Source organism: Oncorhynchus masou, chromosome 28, assembly GCF_036934945.1.
Source record: "Oncorhynchus masou masou isolate Uvic2021 chromosome 28, UVic_Omas_1.1, whole genome shotgun sequence".
Lineage (NCBI taxonomy): Eukaryota > Metazoa > Chordata > Actinopteri > Salmoniformes > Salmonidae > Oncorhynchus > Oncorhynchus masou.
Genome location: NC_088239.1, coordinates 20,788,096 through 20,806,545, shown reverse-complemented (window position 1 = coordinate 20,806,545; position 18,450 = coordinate 20,788,096). Strand labels below are relative to the sequence as shown.

Sequence of the window (18,450 nt, the reverse complement as noted above, 5' to 3'; positions counted from 1 at the left end):
GACGCCATGATGACAGGACATACACCCCCTGTTTAGCCTGTGTGCCCTTCCTCTGCTTCCTCTTGCCTCCTCACCCATGGCCAATACACCCAGCTATCACCTGCTCCCAACACACACAGACACACAAACACACACATTGTTGTTTCCTATTCAATTTTTGTACCGCTCGAAGTGGACGTTTGAGGTTGAATATTCGTCAATAGCCAGACACTAATCCTGGCATGTCTTTACAATGATGTATTTTACTTGCTAATACAGTAAGAGTGGCATGCCTAAATTAAATGTGATGATGTGTAAATAAAGCTAATATTAAGACAGTCAACTGTTGGTCCAATATAGTACATTTTTGTGTCATCCTCCGTTTTACTAAATTACGAGCAAAGAATGCATTATTGACAAATGGTTCTTGGTAGAAGGGTTCTGTATTGAATTTTATACATTATTTTTAATTCTTACTTTTCTAAAAGTTCATTCTACAAGGCTGCAAACAGACGAGTTCAATCTCTACGACCAAAAACAGTGAGCAGGTAGCCTTTTATATAACAGCCAGACTTCTTTTACTTTTCCCCACTGTGCTGGCTGTCTGTCTGTCTCATCTCTTCCCCCCCAGTCCTGTAGGCAGTTGTTGGGAGTCTCCTTCCTCTCTTTCGCCTGGACCTCAGCCAGTGAAGGAGGTGGGGAAGGGGGAGGGGATGTGGCTTTGATGCTGCTACGCTCTTCAAGCTCCCAACAGATAAGATAGGCTGCAGAGAGATAAGGACACCCTGCCTTCCTATCAGAGGGATCTGGGCCCACAGACAGACATAACATGGAGGGGGGCGGTGGTGGTGTGGGGGCACTCTCTTCTGTTCCCTCTCCAACCCCCCCTCACCCTAAATAAGTAGTACTTTATTATTATTTTATTTTTCCTTTATTTAACTAGGCTCATGACTCAGTGGCATAATGTTGCTCAGTTATATAGTGCATATGAATAATGGAGTTAGCTTCTTTTTTTCTTTTTCTTTTACATTTGTCTGGTGCATTACACATTTATTGGAATATAATAGTGTTATTTTGTGCACCATGTGTGGTATTGAACCTTGTCTCTTGAAGCAAGTGTGTAACGGAGTCATTAAGCAAACGTGGATCACAATTTGATACAATTTGCATAAAGGCATAAATGTAAAAATAATGATTATTTATAGTAATATTGTAACGTGTCTGAGATGTTGCTGTTTTTCATTTCATCGTCAGGGGTCGTGCATAACCAATATAATATTATTTCCAAACGGACTATAGTAGTTTTCCCTAAAGAAAGTCCTTGAGGTCCTTTAAGAAACAAGTGTATCAAACCTTTTAACTACTTAAAAATAAGACCGTTATGACCTGTCCAGGTTATTCGAATAGTATATATCACTATTTTTCGGGCAAGGAAAGTTTTACATTTGGTGCGAAGGTTATTGCTGACAAATGGTCATGAATATGAATTCAAGTATTTTTAATTTCTCATGCGTATGAAAAGATGTACAACTTTTGATGGGCACTTTCTACATGTAAATCAAATGTCGTCAGCCCCACCTATCCCCTGCGCGCACTAACTGGGCGGATACAGTGGCTACACGCGCTTTACTACCTGCTAATGCCCGTTACTCAGAACTCAGACTCATACACTGCAGATACACATTCAACCGGTGGAATTGAGGAAACTTCAAGTTAAGGGGTTATTTCTTCTACGCAACATTGGGAAATATTGTATTTAAGAATTAAATACATACAGTAGAGTACAATGGTTTCTTTCAGAGTTATATTTTTACCAGAAAACATGTCGTGTAACTTTTAATTTTGACTGGGTCTGACTTGGACTTACCGAAGCGATCATAAGTTGTTTTACATGCTGCCTTTGACGCAGAAAGCCGAGCTTTGGACTTGGAGACTTTTCAGAAATTATGAAGACCAATTTTACGAACATTTTTTGTTGGATGTTATTGCATAATGCGTGAATGATTCTCGATTTATTTCAAAGGAGCTACTTTAGCTTTCAGTGAGAACAAGGAGCTAATTTGAAGAAAAACAATTGAAACTTATTGAAACCGTACGTCAGAGACACACTGACTAGAAACTGGACATACAATGACAAGCTGTTGGTTTGCCTTTGTGGGTTTGTGGTGGAGCGCTTATTGCATGTTCCTTATTGCAGGTAGCAATTATTTATTCGATGGGAACAACGAGGTACACCCAAGTTTCATTCACCGGCGGTTGCGGACTCACGAAAAGAGAGAGATGCAGAAGGAGATCCTCTCCATCCTTGGACTTCCACACAGACCCAGACCGCATCTGTCACATGGAAAGTACAACTCCGCTCCGCTCTTCATGCTGGATCTTTACAATACGATATCCAGCGAGGAGAAAAACGAAGTGGAGGGCATGTTGGAACAGTACCAGTCCATGTACACCACCCAAGGTCCCCCTTTGGCAACATATCAGGAGAATGCCTTCCTAAATGACGCCGACATGGTGATGAGCTTTGTCAATTTGGGTAAGTTATTAATTATTCTAGCATTACAAATGTAATGTATTCAACTATAGTCATTTAACTAATTCGGAGTTATAAAATAGTCAAATAAAGTAATGGTTTATACGTCCTTAATATCAATCGCAATCCAAATGCAAATTGGAGACGTAGACTACACTCGTGCGTAAAAAGCAGTATCGTGAAGTTAATTCTACAGAGGCTGAAAAAAAATAGAGACCAGAAGTGTTCCTTTGCAGCCTATTTGTGAATTGTTGTTCACAAGGTGTTCGATCCAGTGGCAACAATATTCCAATGAGCCTGTATTGTGCCGTGGTTGCCTGCAACATTGCGCGTGCTCCCACCAACCACAGGGACAGATCTCCTCTAAACTCTTCTCAGTCCTCATCAGTGGTAAAAACGACAGCTCGATAAAGAATAACATGTTCTATTTACTGTGTTGAAATATCAGAAGTTCTCTTAATTGTAACATTTACATTTGAGTTATTTAGCAGACGCTCTTATGCAGAGCGACCTGCAGGAGTAATTAGGGTTAAGTGCCTTACTCAAGGGCACGCCGACAGATGTTTCAACTCGGGGGATTCGAACCAGCGACCTTTCGGTTACTGGTCCAACGCTTTTAATCTCTAGGCTTCCTAACTTTGTTTGTCTATGGACTTGTCTATATGGAGGATAATTTACGCACAGAGATATATTGGTTAATTTGGTCCAAATGCTGATTCCTCAATGTTGTGTAATCGGTTCAATGATTTAAATCTGATGGAGGAAAATGAAAAATTTATCCACACCAAACTAAATACAAAAAACAACAACCAGCACGCTGGTATTTATGTAAACCTATTCCTGGCATTGACCATATAAATTGCGGTTTAATATGTGAACTGTGTTGCATTGTTTGTGTTGCTTCGTTGGATTTCTTTAATTAGACCCTGGACGATAAAGAGATACTTTCATCATAAACAGTTCAACATAAAAGCCCACGGTCTCTCCTTCCATTAGCCGCGCGAGTGTTTACAGTGCTCATCTAAACAGACTGCGTGAAGATAAACAGAGGCGCTGCCAGACTACGGTCAACGCTGCTAAACTTGATGGATGCCATTCTTTGCATATTGTCATTATTGAGTCTGAGAATACTACGGAAGTGGCCGAACCAAGAGGGAATTTTTTTTAAGTCTGTGAAAAAAAAAACTAAAACCTAACCACACAATTCCACAAGTGATTATCGTGAGATGCAATTCAAAGTAGAGCGTGTAACAAACTAAGCAGTGAAAGCTTCCTTTTTTAATCGTCCTCTGGAGTGTTCAATGGTGAAGTTGCATCATGTAGTGATGAAAAACAGATATTGCAGGGTGTTTTTTCTCTCTCAAGTAACTCGGTGACTCTATTGACCGCTGTTGGAGTGTGGTGAGTGGTTTCGAGTCCCTGTTAGTTTGGGTTTTTGCTGCTGTTGCACATCTGGGTATGCTTTTAAATTAATAATCTCCCATACATCAGTTCACAATTCCCTCAAATTCATTGTACCCAGGGATTAAGTTGCCATCCCAATAGAACAAGAGTACTGCTACTTAGTTACTGCCTTGGAGAAGATGGCTTCCTCTTCCAATGTGATTCTAATTAATGCTAGACAGGCCAAGGTGCTCCATCTGCTTTGCGAATAAAGCATTGCATGACTACTGTGTGTCATCGGATTAGTTTTTAATGCGCTTTCCTCTATATTTTATGGTTTCCTGACGGATGGCCGAGAAACAGACCACTGGATGCTGCTTATTGTCTGGGTGGTCTCGTTTCTTTCAAGTCTGCCTTCAGTCTGTGTATCGTATAGGGACAACCGTCGGATCTGATCGGTGTTGGAGAATATGGTGATTGACCTTTTACGTTTGCATTGTAGGTCTCAATTGATCCACTGCACACCCAGCTCTACTAATAGAGACCTCATTTTGGGCATTCCCATGGGGGATCATGGATTTAGGAGCCCCTTAACACTACGGTGCTACAGCATCTGTCTGATGTGTGGCCAGTGTGAAGCAGACGTTCTGTTCCTCGTCAGTGACTCATGTTTAGGTCTTGTTTAGTCATCCGCTCGTTGAGAATACCACTCATGCCAACGACCCATATTGACTCATCACAAGTAAGAGGAAAGAACTTAAATTAGTTTAACAGAAACATCCCTTCCTTTCCGTCCCACTCATTCCCTAAAATAGTGTGTTGATCATCGTCATCGCTCTGTTTGCCTGGTGGGTACCCTACCCTGGTGCTGGCATGGTGCAGTTACACAGTGTTACACTATGTACAGTATGAGTCATAGTCTATCGTGTCGTACCACAAGTCCAGACTTGTCTTAATGCACCGCTGTGTAGTAGCCACGGTCAGCCGGTCAGTGGCAGCTCTAGTCAGCCTGAAGATGATAGCTTTAGTCCTGTGAGAAAGGACTTTCCCTTGGAGTGAGCTGTCATTCTGTCTTCTAGGAAAGTGACTGAGTTGCATGTTCTGTGAAACACTGTTTTCTAAACCAGGCCCAAACTCGGTCCTGGGGCACTTCCTGGGTGCACATTTTGGTTTTTGCCCTGGCACTACACAGCTGATTCATATAACCAACTTATCATCAAGCTTTGGTCATTTTCTGACCAGAAGAAAAGAAAACATGAAGAGAAGAAGAGAAAACATGGTCTGAAAACAGTCAATTCGCTTTTTCATGTAGGACATGGCCGCTGTGTCAAAATAGTCTTCAGCCAATGTACAGAAATGTCCATTAAGAGTTGGTTTAGTTTGTGTGCTGCTTGAACAGGAACTTCAAATGTTGTTCTCATGTCAATTTCACTTATTTCTGATGGATTCACTTTGCCTCACAGACAGGTGAAGGTCTTCCCGAGCGTTGTTTGGCATGAGATAACTACCAAAATTCCCATCTCCTGTTTCTCCTCATAACTCTCTATATTCGTCTATGAGTTCCTCTAAAGGGGGACTTCCAGTAAGTAAGAGGAAAAATCCAGGAAAATCCATTCCTGTTTGTAGGAGTTGTCTTGTTTGGAACTTAATTTTCCACCTGCCGGGACCAGGCAGCTGTTGGTTTTTTTAGCCGCCCTCCTTCCGTGGTTTTCATGATTCACGGATGAGCCGGTCCTCACCCTCCCTAACCGACCTACGTTCATCCCCCTCTCCACACCCCATTGCACTGCAATGAAGGATCTGTCAGTGCCCCTCTTAGCTAAGTCAATAGCCACCCGCGTCGGGTGTTAACACACCAGCAGCCTCCCACACTTGAAAGGTGACCTGGGAGACAGAGGGTTTTCTTGGGGGGGTTTCAGGAGATTACCCGGGTCTAGACAATACCAGGCTTACTCTCGCAATCCCAGCCTTTTAAAATGTGTGTTTCCTGTCTTACGATGCCTGGGTGCATTTCTGAGCAGCTCAATCTCAGGTAAGCTGTGTTCTTTTTGCACCAGAATATGTCCCAAAGCTCCGGCATGATGAAATAATTCATTGGGAATGATCAAAGAGTTAATTGTTTGATACGAGGGCGGCTTTGGCCAATACCCGTGAAAGCCTCTAAACAACTTCCTGTAGACCCCTTAAACAAAATCAACCGTGTCATTCCTGCTTTGTGTTCAGTGTTTTAGGAGTAAATGAAGTGACGCATTGGAGATGTGCTGTCGTGGAATAACATACTAAGTATCTAGGCCATGAAGTTGAAGGAAAATAAGAGATACAAATAAATAAACGTCAAAAAGGATGGAGTTATGATTTAACACCTAGCTCTGTAATACAATTCCATACTGTCTAGAAAAGCTACAACAACCAGACTCTGGAGACGTTTCCTCTATCAAACTGTTTGTTTCTATGAAGCGGCTGTATGTTTTGCCAAAGAGCCTCATGTCCAATACAGTCCAAACAGCGGAAAAGGAAGCTCTTTAAATGCGGTAACTCAATATGCGGAATCGTTTGTGTATCTTGGGCACTTCATTGGAACTTTATTGGTCCCATGTTAAGAGTGGAAGCATCATATGTTTGATACGTAAAACCTATGAAAGCCAAAATAAAACTTATGAAAGCCAAAATAATGTTTATGGTTTGTTTATGGTTACATTTATCCCCTCGTTTTAAAACTTTAAGTTCAGCCCCTTAAAAGGTTACTTTCTGTCCTGCAGTAGGCCTATGTGCAGGAAATGCCTTAGAGAACACTTTGAATCTTAAACATACATACATACATACATACATACATACATACATACATACATACATACATACATACATACATACATACATACATACATACATACATACATACATACATACATACATACAGTGGGTCAAAAAAGTATTTAGTCAGCCACCAATTGTGCAAGTTCTCCCACTTAAAAAGATGAGAGAGGCCTGTAATTTTCATCATAGGTACACTTCAACTATGACACAAAATGAGAAGAAAAAAAATCCATAAAATCAAATTGTAGGATTTTTAATGAATTTATTTGCAAATTATGGTGGAAAATAAGTATTATCTCAATACTTTGCCAACAAAGGGTATATAACAATGACAGAGGTCAAACGTTTTCTGTAAGTCTTCACAAGGTTTTCACACACTATTGCTGGTATTTTGGCCCATTCCTCCATGCAGACCTCCTCTAGAGCAGTGATGTTTTGGCGCTGTTGCTGGGCAACACGGACTTTCAACTCCCTCCAAAGATTTTCTATGGGGTTGAGATCTGGAGACTGGCTAGGCCACTCCAGGACCTTGAAATGCTTCTTACAAAGCCACTCCTTCGTTGCCCGGGAGGTGTGTTTGGGATCATTGTCATGCCGAAAGACTTCAATGCCCTTGCTGATGGAAGGAGGTTTTCACTCAAAATCTCACGATACATGGCCCCGTTCATTCTTTCCTTTACACGGATCAGTCGTCCTGGTCCCTTTGCAGAAAAACAGCCCCAAAGCATGATGTTTCCACCCCCATGCTTCACAGTAGGTATGGTGTTCTTTGTCCTCCAAACACGACGAGTTGAGTTTTTACCAAAAAGTTATATTTTGGTTTGATCTCACCATATGACATTCTCCCAATCTTCTTCTGGATCATCCAAATGCTCTCTAACAAACTTCAGACGGGCCTGGACATGTACTGGCTTAAGCAGGGGGACACGTCTGGCACTGCAGGATTTGAGTCCCTGGCGGTGTAGTGTGTTACTGATGGTAGGCTTTGTTACTTTGGTCCCAGCTCTCTGCAGGTCATTCACTCGGTCCCCCCGTGTGGTTCTGGGATTTTTGCTCACCGTTCTTGTGATCATTTTGACCCCACGGGGTGAGATCTTGCATGGAGCCCCCGATCGAGGGAGATTAACAGTGGTCTTGTATGTCTTCCATTTCCTAATAATTGCTCCCACAGGTGATTTCTTCAAACCAAGCTGCTTACCTATTGCAGATTCAGTCTTCCCAGCTTGGTGCAGATCTACAATTTTGTTTCTGGTGTCCTTTGACAGCTCTTTGGTCTTGGCCATAGTGGAGTTTGGAGTGTGACTGTTTGAGGTTGTGGACAAGGTGTCTTTTATACTGATAACTGGAGGACAGAGGTGCCTCTTAAAGAAGAAGTTACAGGTCTGTGAGAGCCCAAAATCGTGCTTGTTTGTAGGTGAACAAATACTTATTTTCCACCATAATTTGCAAATAAATTCATTAAAAATCCTACAATGTGATTTTCTGGATTTTTTTTTCTCATCTTGTCTGTCATAGTTGAAGTGTACCTATGATGAAAATTACAGGCCTCTCTCATCTTTTTAAGTGGGAGAACTTGCACAATTGATGGCTGACTAAATACTTTTTTGCCCCACTGTACACACACACACACACACAAACAGAGATGAGATGAGATGACCCCAAGGTCGAAAGATAACACTTTTTAAGAAGGCATTCCGTTTACACTCGAATAAGTTTATGTCACACCCTACTCTTAAAAAAACCTGATGGTATCGCTCCCTCTCACGCCATCACTCTCTAACTTGACAAGATGGCTGCCACGATTGGACTTTATACGTGTTAAGAATGTCATGTTCCATAATTTCTTTTTTCAAAGTCCTGCTCTGAAAATTCTACAGACATTCCTATTCCCGGTGGGACAGTGTGGGATGGGAGCGGAAGGAGATAAGAGCGTGATACACGGCACACTCCGGCAGTTAACCATCTGTCAAGGAGCGCAGATGACTGCGACGGAACATCTGATTACGGGCCGTTCTTCTCCCATTTATCACGTCGTGTGCTGGCATGCAGGAATGTTTGCTCTGCTATATCTCGAGGACAGACCCAAATCTCCCTTACGGCTCATTCTTGCAACTGTTGCAGTGGTGTCAGAAGCCAAGAAGAGAGTGGAGTACAGTCGGCCTGCTTCTGCTATGACCTCTGACCTTCTGACTCCCTGCTGTTTCTTTTAGAGAGGGCTTTAGTGGGGAGATACTTAACCTTGTGTATGTGTGTGTGTGTGTGTGTGAGTGAGTGAGTGAGAGACCAGAGGATTCCCTAGGCCAGAAATAAAGATAGGAGTACTACAGTCTACCCTGGTGATAGAAACGTTGCTTCCAGTTTGCTGAATGAACTATTTTCTAGATCAATTATCCTATATGATACACGTTTGGTGTAACAAGTGATACATTCCCTTTTCACCTGCTCTCTAAGCGGAGTGGGGGGGGCAAAGGCCATTGATGGGAGGGTGAAAACAGCATCGCCCCTCTTTCTGAACACCCCCTCTCCTGCTCCTTAGGCCTTTACTACCTCCCCTGCTGAGGAGTTATTGATGCCTGGGTGGCTTTGGCGCTTCCTGAATCAACACAGCACTGATATCAACACAGCGTAGCAGCTGTGAAATATACACACACACATGAATGCCCTCCCGCTATCCTGGCCAGTAGCGTACAGATACGTACAAACACATCCGTAGACGCAGGTACGTATGCCTACACACAGACATAGACGCGCACACATGCCCAAGGTGTATTCTCATCAATCTCCTTTGTTGCTTGCTTTTCAAGCTTGACATGCTGCAGACAGCAGAAGAGATGCAACTGATATCATTGATATCAAGTTGATTCAGGGAGGTATCGAAATTGCATTTGTGTTATTCTGTAAATCACACACACCGACGTTAGGATGATAGGTTATGGTGGATATTGGTTACTCTGTGAGATGTAATTCCAGGCAGCTATCCAAATGATCAGGACTTCATAAAATGTGCTTAACAATAAACACGGGCAACAGAGACTGCCACTAAAGAAGAGATGTACGTGTGTAAACGTCATGTCTAACTCATGACAGGCTGCCTGTCACATTCCAACATGGAGCTTTGTTCTGTCCAATACAGAAAAGAGCAGGATTTATCTCCAGCCAACAAAAGGCAAAGGAGGGCATACCCAGATGTGGCACAAAGACAGAGACATGGATACAAAGAGCTGAGAGGGACAGGCCACTGGGGCCATGGGTGATTTAAGTGTTTCTGTGGCCTGGAAGGGTCAAGAGGAAGGAGAGGGGTCAGGACACTCAATGGAAGACGTCTGCGGGTGGAGATAGGACAGGGTTGACCATTGCTACCCATCCGTGTTCAGTGTTCCCTGTCCGAGCTCTAAAGAGGACGTGCCTGAAACAACAACACAGGGAGAATCAGGGCCTCCGCGTGCTCCGAACACTCCAACCGCTCCAACCTCCACAAGCAGCCCCTCTATTTCAAACGTGCCGCCGCTGACAAATTTATGAGGGCCAGACGAGCCGAGGGGCTGTCTTTCCAAACATGATACAGGCACGAAAACAAAGCGAGATGGGAGCTCCCTGAGCTGAGGGGAGGGATGGAGATCATAGCCACACTCCCACTGGCACATTCCACTAGTCAGGTCACTGTCTAGGCAGCTTTCAGACTGTTTACCCGCCCTCGGACCCAAAACACCCTGTATTGTTCAATGTTCACACTCCTGTCCTGTAGCCTGGGGAGGTATGTATCCTAAATCCTGGCTGCTAATGAATAGAATAGAAAATGTGTGAGCTGAGTTTCTCAGCGGGGCTCGCCTGCTGTCCCGTCTCTGTCTGACTTGTCAGGTCTGGAGGGTTGGAACTTGGAACTTTTGATTTATGGGAGCACTTAAGTGTTTTTGGGGGGACCCTCCATTTTGGAGTGCGTTTTTAAATCATATGGCCAGTATTAAAGCAGGGTAAGGAATTCCCCCCGTTGGTTGCTCTCCATGGTTATGTCTGTGTCATGTTTCGCTCTGTCGATTAGTAGAGAGGGAGTGTTGATCCTTTTTCATGGCCACAGCACCTTCATTTGGTATTACATGTCCAGATGGCTGGTGAATTACTTGAGAACCCCAAAGAATATTTTCTTGTAATGTTGACTACCATGCTGACATTTTTACTGACAGACCTGTGCAGGTACTTTTCGTAGTACTTATCCTAGATTCTGTTCAGGCCTTTAGTACGATCTCCGGCCCTGACCACTTCGCTGTGTTTAATTTGTGTATCTTACTTTTTTTTAAACACTGGGGAACAATGGAGCTCCTCTGATTTATCAGCGGATCATGTGCTCTTGTTTTGAGCCACTGAATGGCATTGTGGTCTACTCAGAGTTTCCAATGGGAATAGCATTGATCCTCAACCCTCATACCAGTCAGGGAGAGAGGGAAAGGAGGTGTAGACTAGAGAGAGAGGGAGGGGGGGATAGAGAGAGAGATACCCTGGCCTTCTAACTTGCGACTGTGGAATGCAAGCCACCAATATTTTGACTTCTCCTTTGGAAACAGCTGCGTTTCCTTTTTCAAAGATATTTTTTCCTTATTTATCGGATCCCTCAGGAGAAATCCATCTCGTCCGTCTGACACAAGCTTCCTCCTCTAAATCGGAGCGCAGAGGCCCGCCGAGCGCTCAGACACACACCTGCTACAGCAGACACCAGATCACTATAGCAGGTCTCCCCACCCGGTCCCGCTGCCCCCTCACACACACACAGATGTGTGCGCATACACATACAGTACACACGCATGCATGTATGTGCATACACACGCATGTGTGCAGACGTATACGCGCACACACACTCCCTAGGGACCAGCTCTCAAATGGCATTCCACAAAGCCTGAAAGGCCAATAAAAAAGAAACCTTGACAATAATAATCACAGACTTGGCAGAGTATGAAAAAAGAACAGTCGTGAAAATTACAAGTGTACATATTTGGGGGAGAAGTACATAAAAAAACAACGGAGTACATCTCTGTTTATATTTAGTTTGTACTAATGGAAGCCAAACTGAGAAGTAGCAAGGGAGCCATTTTTTATAGAGGGTCAGTAGTTTGGCCCATAGGAAATAAGTAGCCTTCGTCGTCAGTAGCCTATAAATTTCAGAGGAAATTGACCAGAACATCAAGGACAGAGGAATCCGACATTAGTGGAAGAAATGAGATCAGAGGCTTTTTTAAAGATCTCCAAATCGGATGGCCATTGATTCTCCGATTAAGTTGGACATTGATGGTATCCTCTTAGCTGACGATTATTATGAGTCTCAAATGTATTTGGTGTAGCTTCAGAGAGCAGATATGCATTGGGCTAAGTGAAAGGCAGTTTGGGACACCCCTCTGGCCCACACAGATGGTTTGTCCCTGTATCCTATGACTACCAAGGGACAGTGAACTGTAAGGACAGGATAAGAGCCATGTAAACACTTCTATGTGTATACTATGCATGTCTGTAATATGTATTGCAATATGTTGGATAATAGTGATGCTGACCTCAGCATTGTCGCTCTCGCATTTGTGTAGAACCACCAGCCAAGAACCTTATATCGCTATTACTTTGTTTACCAATGTTTGCTTGGGTTTATTTTCTTGTTTGTGTGTGATTGAAAGCATCCAGTGGTTTTTCCGGCCCCTGTCCTGGGATGTCAGGGAGGAGACACATGCAGGATGGTATGAGAAGATCCCGTTCTGTGAGACTGCCAATGCAGAGCAGTAGACTATACTGTAGTCTGTCCTAACACTGTTATACTAGCTATACCTTAGCTGTACTTTTTATGCTTTCGTTCATGTCTCTATAAGTCAAAAAGTGGAAAAGAATATGAGTGTTTATTTTCCAGACCATTGCCACGATTTTTATGGAATTTCCTTCTCAATTATAAAAAAGATGTTACCCTATTTGTTGACAGGTCATTGGCTCACATTGGGTAGCGAATTAGAATGGCTGCTTTTACAAGGCATGTTGAAAAAAAAATCACTGCTGACCATTAATGTCAATGAGCCTGCTCTGTGGATGCCTGTAGCGTACACACGAACACACACATGAACACACACACACAGAATAATTTCTTCTCAGCAGTGTACAGTAGTTATGTCCTGAGAGCTGTGGAAGAAATGGGAATGAAATCTCCCAATGACACACAGGTATGAGGGGGATGACTGCTACCATTCAGCAGTCTGCTGATTGGGGCTCCTGATAGTCTCTTTTGGTTACATTCAAGGCCGTGGGCAGGCAGCACCCGGACATCTTTTAGCAGAGCCCCCGCAAAGCTGCAATTATCACAAATTACCCGTGCCTTCTGACTACCCCGGGACTTTAAAACCTGAGATGTGCGTCCAGATGTAATTTTTTTCTGGGCATTCGTGTGGAATGCAGCGCTGACGGACTTGCCGGTGGAAAAATAGGCCAGGACAGTAGACGTTAGACGCTGCCTGTCAGGGGTTTGGATCGGACTCAGTATTCCTTTTTAAAGGATCATGATTATAGTCAGAATAGGATTCTAATGGGGACTGATGTCCCGATGTAGAATTCCTTCCTGAGTGTTGTCATTACGTAACCTGGTGGGCTGATGGGCCAATAGCTGGCCAGTCTTGGCTTGAAGGCTCTTCTTCTAGTGCAGATGGTGTAAGAAGTTCTTTGCAAAGGATGGTCTACTTGCCTCATATCCTCGCCATGGTGGAGTGGTCTGCCCATCCATGTTCACATTTGTGTACTCTGACATTGGGGCAGAGGTGTGTGGGGGCTGTGATTGTGTGCGTGTGTGTGTGCGTGCATATGTGTCTGTGTACGCAGGTACGGCTCCGTCGTAAACCCCCGATCCCGCCAGTGACCCATGCCTGGGTCGGTTTCTTCTGGCGGGCAGGCTTTGATGCAGGCTCCGGTCAGAGTAGAGGATCAGAGACAGGGACAAGTGTTCAGGGACCCCCCCAAACCCCCACTCTCACCCCACACTTTGAACCCTATCTAGTTGCCTCCAAGCTGCCTTACAACAAACCCCATCAGGCCAGCAGGACGTGGAAACAAGCCCTGGAGGAAATGGAGCGTGGCGGCCCCTCGGGGAGCGCCACAGGCAGCTCCTTAGGCAGATGGATACAACCACTAACTCCAAACAGTATCCTGCTGAGAGGATACTGCGAAAAGTCTAAACTTTTATAGAAGAAAGGATGTTTTTCCAAGAGATTAGTTTTTGCATGGCTCCTAATACCAACAAATAGAGTTTGAAGTTGAATGGAAGCCCAAGAGCTTTTATGTTTAGACTAGAGCAGATCTTTTTTTTTTTTTTACTTTGAGAAATGTATTTTTCTTTGGCTTTGTTTTGTTATGTGCTGCGGTTCTAGAAGAATCGGGCCCACCATGTGAAGCCCAGAGAGTTTCCCAAGAAACAGGAGTCGAACAAACCTTTAATTATGAACACTGGAGCAATTAGTGAAAGCGGGAAGGCATTGGGATGTGTGAGAGCCCCCCCCAGGAGCCATCAAATCTGAGATGGAGGCAAGAGAGAATATAATTACATAAACATGATATGAATTCTTCACATGCCTTGGGTTGCGCTTCCTTTTTATTGGTTTAATCATTGGAGGCGTCTTTAGAATATATTTTTTTTGCGTCTGGTCTGTCTGAAAGGGTGCAAAGAAGTCCTATTTAATTGAAGGGCTTGTGCGATTTTACATTTTTTTATTTTTTTTATCTTGCTTTAGTTCACAGCTATGCAATGTGGGTATGGCAGCTCATTCCTGAATGAATGGCAAATTAGAGAGACTTAACGACAAAGTGGATTGTTGAGTAGATTTACAGTCTGAACTGTTGGCTGGATTCTAACCCAAGCTCTTGTTTTGGGTTGTATAAAGTTCCAAGTTGTTTTCCATTGTGGCTAACAATGATGCATATTACATGCCTCAGGTCAAGTGTAGTTTATTCACAGTCGAAATGTGACAAACTATGTTCTCTGCACTTCATGTCATGGATTTGTAATCAACATTCTACTTCTACGAAAACATGAGATGTGGGCTATATAGTTTGCAGCTATAATTAGAAACTGGATCTTAAAACAACATTATCCAAATGGATCCAAACCGCTTTATTCTCCATCAGAGTGGTGGTACCCCAAGAAAACCCCTCTCCCCTGCCGATTTGGGCAACCCTGACTGAACACTACTGAGATAGCTCTCCCCTTAACCCTCATGTTGTCAAACCGTTACTCAGCAGCAACTCGTTGGCTTTGATACTTGTTACATTTGCACACACTGTATATAGATTTTTCTTTTTTTCTATTGTGTTATTGACTGTACTTTTGTTTATCCTATGTGTAACTCTGTGTTGTTTTTGTCGCACTGCTTTGCTTTATCTTGACCAGGTCGCAGTTGTAAAGGAGAACTTGTTCTCAACTGGCCTTCCTGGTAATATAAATGTGAAATAAAAATATTATTTAAAAAAACACACAGACCTCCCCAAAGTTGCTTTGAGCTTTCAGAGACCTGTTATCTGGGTCACACAGGTGCTGTTCAGATTTGGTGTTAACCACCACGTTTTGCTACAGCGCCCCCATGGTTTGGGAAGGGGTAGTGGAGGTGTGTAACTACTAGCTAGCCAGTGCCCTGAGGAGCAGTGCTGTGGGGGAGACGGCATTTGTTTTTCTTTGCGGTTGCGGGCGGTTGAGGGAAAGGACTGGATGCAGCCAGAGGGATTAAATGGAAGGCGACTGCCGGGCTCTCTCCAGGGGATTGGATGGAAAACATTTAGAGTGAGAGACGCCGTTGACCACTGACCACAGAGCCACCCGCCCACCTCTCCCTCAACGCCAGTCTGGTCTTCTTAACACTGCAGACACTCTCTCCTCTGTCCTCTCAGCTCCCTCCCTCTCTTTTTCTTATTTTCTGTGGTTCCTTAACCTTTACTTTTCCTGCATTCAAAAACAGACCTCAATTAATTTAAGTTAATCTTCCTGATTTTGGTTTCTTTTCTTAGTTTCCTTCTCTTTCCCTCCCTCCCTGCATGTCCCATTTAGTTTCCTCAGTCATTCCTCAGTCATTTCCTACTACTAGAGCGTCCATACTGTGTGGGGGCTAATGGCAATAGCACCAGGACACTGAAGCCACATGTTGCGCAGGTGGAAACAAGAGAACAGACAGCAATAATACCTTTCCGAGACCCTCCTTCTTTTTCTCTGTCCCTTTCTGTGTGTGTCTCTCTCTCTCTCCTTCGGTCGTATCGCCCACCAGGTTTTAGTGAATCATCAGAGACATTCCATTCTCACGTCTACAGCATACTTTCACAGGTCACCACTGTCTCTAGGGCTGCTCAGTGTACTTTCCCACTGTATGTGTGTGTGCGTGGTGGTGTGTGTTTGTATGTGGATACTAAAGACCTCAGGTGTCCAGTGCAGCAGGATCATTGACATTTATAGTCACAATTTTTTAAATCAACGGCCCTTTGTAAATGCAGTCATTTGTGTGGGGGTTAGGAGTGTAGGTGTGTCTGTGTCTGTGTCTGTGGGGGGGGGGGGTGCATATACTCGCACTGGCTTTGTGACCACATTGTGTGGTTGTGCTACAGCATGTGACCACTGTCTCTGTGCTGGAGGTGTGCATCTGGTCCGTCCACCATAACTCTCCCCTGTTGACCCTACACATGTTACTGTATTTCACCTACTGTTAGCAAGACGTTGCTAATGTTCTCTTAATGCTACATCTTCTGGAATACTCTCAGGAGAAGCAACTCAAACATCCCCTTCATGCCTTCTCCCTCTAGGGCCCAGGTCAGTTTAAACAAGATGGAAGTGCTCAACGGACCATCAATTGCATTTCAAGCCTCCATCTTAAACCCATGGGTGCTAAGTGAGATTTGGAATACCCTGGCCTCTCCCCTTGAAAGAACTGTCACTAGTGTAAACCTCAGGCTGACTTCTGAGCTGCAATTCTCACTACAACTTGTGTGTGCCTGCGTGCCCGGTAATGAACCATTCACTGTCAAGAGGCATCAGAGGCCACGTCAACATTCGGGCTGCTGATGTAAATAAGATCTTGTTGGTTTCATGTGTGTGTAAAGGTGTCCACATGCTTCCCATCAAAGTCTACGCTCCTCTGTTGATATTCTTCAAATAATTGTTTGTTGTCATTTAACTAGAGAGTAATTGCCTTTATACAACAGCCCAAAAAATGACTTGAGAAATACTGCACCAAACATCTTATTAGTATTTTTAAATAAAATTGGAGGGGGGCTGTAAATAAGATCTTGTTGGTTTCATGTGTGTGTAAAGGTGTCCACATACTTCCCATCAAAGTCTACGCTCCTCTGTTGATATTCTTCAAATAATTGTTTGTTGTCATTCAACTAGAGAGTAATTGCCTTTATACAACAGCCCAAAAAATGACTTGAGAAATACTGTATCAAACAACTTATTAGTATTTTTAAATAAAATTGGGGGGGGGGCTGTAGATCAGCTTTAATATTGCAGATAGATTGTAGCTTCCATTCTTTATTTTTACTATTTTCTACATACCCCCAACTGGAGTAATCTAATGAACAACAACACTTTGACTTCTAGTTTGTCTCTTCACAGCAAAATCTGCATAGCTGGGAAGGTTGTATCACCCACATACAGTGGGGCAAAAAAGTATTTAGTCAGCCACCAATTGTGCAAGTTCTCCCACTTAAAAAGATGAGAGAGGCCTGTAATTTTCATCATAGGTACACTTCAACTATGACAGACAAAATGAGGAAATAAAATCCAGAAAATCACATTGTAGGATTTTTTATGAATTTATTTGCAAATTATGGTGGAAAATAAGTATTTGTTCACCTACAAACAAGCAAGATTTCTGGCTCTCACAGACCTGTAACTTATTATTTAAGAGGCTCCTCTATCTTCCACTCGTTACTTGTATTAATGGCACCTGTTTGAACTTGTTATCAGTATAAAAGACACCTGTCCACAACCTCAAACAGTCACACACCAAACTCCACGATGGCCAAGACCAAAGAGCTGTCAAAGGACACCAGAAACAAAATTGTAGACCTGCACCAGGCTGGGAAGACTGAATCTGCATTAGGTAAGCAGCTTGGTTTGAAGAAATCAATTGTGGGAGCAATTATTAGGAAATGGAAGACATATAAGACCACTGTTAATCTCCCTCGATCTGGGGCTCCACGCAAGATCTCACCCCGTGGGGTCAAAATGATCACAAGAACGGTGAGCAAAAATCCCAGAACCACACGGGGTTAACTAGTGAATGACCTGCAGAGAGCTGGGACCAAAGTAACAAAGCCTACCATCAGTAACACACTACGCCGCCAGGGACTCAAATCCTGCAGTGCCAGACGTATCCCCCTGCTTAAGCCAGTACATGTCCAGGCCCGTCTGAAGTTTCCTAGAGAGCATTTGGATGATCCAGAAGAAGATTGGGAGAATGTCATATGGTCAGATCAAACCAAAATATAACTTTTTGGTAAAAACTCAACTCGTCGTGTTTGGAGGACAAAGAATGCTGAGTTGCATCCAAAGAACACCATACCTACTGTGAAGCATGGGGGTGGAAACATCATGCTTTGGGGCTGTTTTTCTGCAAAGGGACCAGGACTACTGATCCGTGTAAAGGAAAGAATGAATGGGGCCATGTTTCGTGAGATTTTGAGTGAAAACAACAAGGGCATTGAAGATTAAACATGGCTGGGTCTTTCAGCATTTCAAGGTCCTGGAGTGG

At 43.5% G+C, this 18,450-nt stretch overlaps 1 protein-coding gene across 1 annotated transcript in view; it reads left to right on the top strand.

Annotated features, from left to right (window-relative positions):
- The first annotated feature begins 1,619 nt into the window (after positions 1-1,619).
- The window catches only part of bmp6 (bone morphogenetic protein 6), a 39,723-nt gene continuing 22,892 nt past the window's right edge, over positions 1,620-18,450 (top strand). Inside the window, exon 1 of the mRNA XM_064941532.1 lies at positions 1,620-2,515. Coding sequence (XP_064797604.1) covers positions 2,110-2,515 — 406 coding nt within the window. The 5' untranslated portion in view covers positions 1,620-2,109. The remainder of the gene's footprint in view (positions 2,516-18,450) is intronic.